Source organism: Cicer arietinum, chromosome 6 (assembly GCF_000331145.2).
Source record: "Cicer arietinum cultivar CDC Frontier isolate Library 1 chromosome 6, Cicar.CDCFrontier_v2.0, whole genome shotgun sequence".
Classification (NCBI taxonomy): Eukaryota; Viridiplantae; Streptophyta; class Magnoliopsida; order Fabales; family Fabaceae; genus Cicer; species Cicer arietinum.
Window position 1 is genome coordinate 18,836,725 of NC_021165.2, and position 4,930 is coordinate 18,841,654.

The 4,930-nt window shown below is 30.6% G+C and overlaps 1 protein-coding gene across 2 annotated transcripts; it reads left to right on the forward strand.

The window, feature by feature from the left end:
• Positions 1-2,485: 2,485 nt before the first annotated feature.
• On the forward strand, positions 2,486-4,315 carry LOC101511361 (myb family transcription factor PHL8-like). 2 transcript variants are annotated; one of them, XM_073369906.1, is made up of 6 exons: positions 2,486-2,838; positions 2,943-3,019; positions 3,112-3,166; positions 3,252-3,327; positions 3,411-3,480; positions 3,586-4,315. In XM_073369906.1, the coding sequence occupies exons 1-6, from the start codon at positions 2,697-2,699 to the stop codon at positions 4,171-4,173; spliced, it is 1,008 nt and encodes a 335-aa protein (XP_073226007.1). In that variant the 5' UTR covers positions 2,486-2,696; the 3' UTR covers positions 4,174-4,315. The 2 variants fall into 2 exon arrangements, with proteins under 2 accessions (XP_073226007.1, XP_004505417.1); XM_004505360.4 differs by having other exon boundaries at positions 2,500-2,829.
• The last annotated feature ends 615 nt before the right edge of the window (positions 4,316-4,930 follow it).

A 4,930-nucleotide genomic window follows, 5' to 3' on the forward strand; every position in this document is an offset into this window, starting at 1 on the left:
TAGGAGATGATTTTTTTACGTAATATTGAAAGAAAAAATATCAGTGTGGTTTATATATTGTAGTGTGATTGACCATGAATAATATATATGTTTAAATAGCTAAAAAGATCGATCAAGAGACATGGAATAAAAAAACAGATTTGCGTGTATTTGTGTAAAGGCATCTGACAAGATGCTCAAAGTATTCTTGAAAGCTTTGAAGAATAAATGAGTTTGTATTGCGTGTATTCAAACTATCAAATACATCATTTTGGAATAATATATATATATATTATTTCAGAGACAATTGTAGTGTAAGAATATCATGATACAGTCCAATGCCATATATAATATACTAAGACTTTCCTATAACTACTGCCTATGATCGTGGACAAAAATATTTTGAATCACAAAAAAATTGACTCATCACGAGTTATGTGACAAATTTAAAGCAATAAATTAGTCATGTATGGTTATCCATGATTTCTTATTGATTAGTTTCTTGTTTGTGACTCCTTTGTGATTTTCTTATCCTGATAAATTGCATCTCTCGATCATGAAACACATCCGATTACAATTAAAGCGTAGAAAAAGAAATAAATGGAAAAGTTTTTTTTTGACAAAAATAAATGGGAAGCTAGGGAAGAAGAAACAAGCATTTGAAGCAATTTACTTTTGTTTATGTAAAAATATAACAAATTAAGTAATAGGTTTAAGTTTAGCAAATATGTGTTTACCAAGGGTAGGTACATCTTTACCTTATTTTCATATTTGTATCAACTTTTTTAGTTGTATTTAACATATTATTGTTATATAAAAAACATGATTTTATCCTTATAAAAAAAAATGCTAACAAGTGTTTGTGTCTTTGGAAAATTATGTATTCAAATTTTTCTCTTTTCAAAACAAAATTATTATTTTATTTTTATTTTTATAATTTTTGTCGAATGGGCGGCAGGGAAACTGCATGCTTGGAAGAAATTTTTTAATAAATTTTTAACTAAATAAAAAATCCTTAAAGTACCACTAGTTAAAAGCAACTTAATAGTGAAAATTGGAGACTACACGGTACCACTAGTTACACAATTTAAGCAACTTGAGCTCATCATATAAAATGATGGAAAAATATACGAAAATGTAAATCATACTATATATTCATGTTGTAAAAGTTAATTAAGTATAGCTAGTCCCCCAAATTAATTTGGGGATATGATTTTGTTCAGTTTGAAATCATGAACAATTGTTCAACATTTGAAAGAGACTAGCTGGGAATACACGGTGTTGTATAATGGCAGTGTTTCGAAGACCAATCATTGAATTTTGATTCTAGTGTTCCAACTCTAAACCGCAACCCAAGAAATGTGAAGAGAGACTTTGATCGAATTGGCTTTTTTAAGATATGTTGTTGGCCATTATACTCTTCCTTTTCCTTTTTTCTTCTTTTAATTTTTTGGTGAAATTTTCTTTTATCTCTCTATCTTGGATATTGATTACACCATTAAAGCAAATATTCTCTTTCGAATAATTTCTTTGAGACTTTTGTCCAAAGTGAGTGAGCTATGTAGATAGATTGCTTTCATAATGCAAAGAAAAGTGCATACCCACATATTCCGTGTATTCTTACCATCATATTATAATATTTCATTTATAAAAATTAACCATATACTATTGCTAGTACTCTCTTATCAACCATGTTTAATTCATCTCTTGATCGAAATTAAATTGTTGGGTTATATAAATGAATCACCCTAATCTAATGATTGATAGGTTGGTGCTTAGTTATGACTAAATTGTGGGGTTGAAAATTTATTTGTTAGGATAATCTAAGAAATTATCACATGCTCGATGTCTTGAATGGACACATAATTTGTTGGTGTCGTTTTGATATGAGGTACAACTTTATCTCTTGACATGCTTGATTAGTTTTTTTTTTCCTTCTATCATACTTTTCTTTAAAGAAAACATGGAGGCTCTGGGTCCAAAAATCTAATCATAGATTCTTTGATTCCTCCCTCCCTACAAAGAACAAAAAGAATCTGCCAATTGCAATGCCACACACATCATAAAAAGAAAACTAAAAATTAAAGTTGTTAAAAAGGGAAAGAAAATTTGAAAGAAAGATTGATTAATTTAGTTTACATTTTCAATCACAACAAACAAGCACATATCCATAATATAGCATTCCCATCATATAATATACATATTTATTTATTTTTAATTTACCTGAAAGTTTCTCATAGCATTAAGAAAGTTGGATCCATTATTCATTATGGTGGGCCTACCCAATTCAGTAAGGAATCAACCTTAGCAATAGAGGGGAAGTGGGAAAACAGCAAGATAAAAACAAATTATACACTTTTCCTTTTATTTTTAATTTTCTCTCCTTTTAAGACTCGCTGTTTTCCTTTCAATTTTTTTTGCTGTATCAAAGATTCTCTCCACCTTTGAAGTCAAAGAAGAAAGAGTAAGAGAAAAAAAAAATTAAAAAATTAAAAAGAAAAAGTGGGTATGAAATGGGATGAGAGATACATTACAGCTCATGGCATATATTCCCCCAACATAACCCCACTCATGCTTCCTTATATGGAGTGAGATCAAACAACATCACAACAACTACTCCAAATTATAAATAAAACTATAGTTGCCACATATTAAAGCATTCAAAAGTATATTTATGTTTCAATCTCCATTACAAGTAACTCTTCCAAATAAAGCAAATGGATCAGAAAAATGTGCAAAACCAAAGTATGCGTTTGGTTCTTTCTACCGATGCTAAGCCTAGGCTAAAATGGACTCCTGAACTTCACCAACGATTTGCTGAGGCAATTCACCAGCTAGGAGGTGCAGAAAGTAAGTGTGGTACAAAACTTACAAAATTACTGTACTATTTTGTGATTCAGTCTTTCTCACTTCGATTCGTGAAATATTTAACTAATGTATTTTTCATACTGTGCATGTGGCAGAAGCTACCCCAAAAAGTCTGATGAGGGCGATGGGGATTCCGGGACTGACTTTGTACCATCTCAAGAGCCATTTACAGGTATTTTCCATTTTGTATTATTGTAATGAAATTTGTTGCCTACACTGAATCCAAAAATAATTTTGAGTTTATTTGTTTTTCTGTTATTACAGAAATATAGACTTGGCAAAAGCCAACTGCTAGAAACCTGTTCTGACAACAAACAAGGTGAGTTTTTGTATGTTCATTCTAACAGCAATACAATGATTAGTAGTTTTCTGATTTGGTATAATCTTGAATTCTTCCATCGCAGATTACGTAGAGATCCAGAGCAGTGATAGTCAATGCAGCAGGGAAATCAGTGTTGAAAATCAGAATCAAACCAGCGAGTAATAGTTAGTTTAAAATTGAACAAATATTTGAGTGTCTATTGCCTACAAATTTTATTGATAAAATGTTATGTGTTTATTAGAAGCTTGAAGATTTCTGAGGCTCTCCAAATACAAATGGAAGTACAAAAGAAACTATATGAACAAATTGAGGTAGCACTTATAAATTATGATCTTGATCTATACATACTCATTTCTATATTCTAGATTCAAGTTGATGCATAAGGACATGTTAATGAATTTGGAACATGTTTTCAGGTGCAGAAACATTTGCAATTTAGAATTGAAGCTCAAGGAAAGTACTTACAATCAGTACTAATGAAAGCACAAGAAGCACTTGCAGGATACAGTTCTTCTTCGACGGTCGGCGTAGAGCATGCTAAAGCTGAACTTTCTCAATTATTATCAATAATCAACAATGCATGTCCTAGTTCTCCTATTTCAGAACTAACAGAAACAAGAGGTTTGAGTTTGAACTTTGGGGAAAGGAAACAAAATAGAGGAACTATGTGTTCTTTGGAAAGTTCTTTGACATCATCTGAAAGTTCTGAGAGAAAAGATGAAAAACATTTCATAAATGAGGCAGAGAATATTCCAAATTGTAATAGTGTTTCAGTTGAATTGCCACTATTGGCCATTCATCCAGAAGATGAAGGTAGTGGGAGAAAGAGAAGTGCAGAAACTGATTTTGATGATAGTTGTGTTGATCAACCAGAAGGAAAAAGATGTGCTAAAAAATTGAGGAAATTTGAGTTGTCACAAATGCTTGACTTAAACAGCAAATATGAGAGGGATATTGATTCATGTTCATCAGAAATAGATTTAAATTGCAGTTCAAGCTTTTAAGTACTATGAAGATGATCTTTTAGTAATAATATTTACATATTCAACAAAGTACCTCTCAGGAGAAAATATGTCTATAAACTATGTATATATTTTATAATGAAAAGAAAGAAAAGGTATAATACTTATATGACACATTTCTTCACTCTTTTTTCTTCTATTAATCTTGTTGCTGGCATATTGGGTCACAATGTAAAAAAATTATTATCTTTTAGTTTCTTAAGACCCTACTAGAATATTGGTTGGTGACATCAAACCAAACATGATTGTGATGTGTTCCAATTTTTTACCAACATGAAAATATACCAAAAGACTATGTAGCGATTATTAACTATGCAACACCCACATTTTAATTGGACGATTTCTCATGTCTCCAAAATATTATATTTTTTAAATATTATATTTTAATTTTAATGTTTGTGTCAGTGTTTCATGATTTATTAATAATAATAAGTTTAAGATGTAATTGGAACCTAAAAGCTAGGGGAGGTTAAATTTTTATGATCTAGAACCAGAAAAGCTTGCTCCGAAGAATACTATCAATATTATTTTTCTCCAAAGGAAAAACGATTAGATACCAAGAAAAAAAATATGGTTTTGGATTTTGATTGGTTTTGAATTTTGAACATTTTAATCCATCAGTATTACTAGCTGTAATGCAAGTCTGGTTGAGGCTCATCGGCCCAATTCATTCGGATGAGATCCAAAAGTTTGATACGTTGGTCTTTAAACCAGCCATGCCACATATTTGAAAGATTTG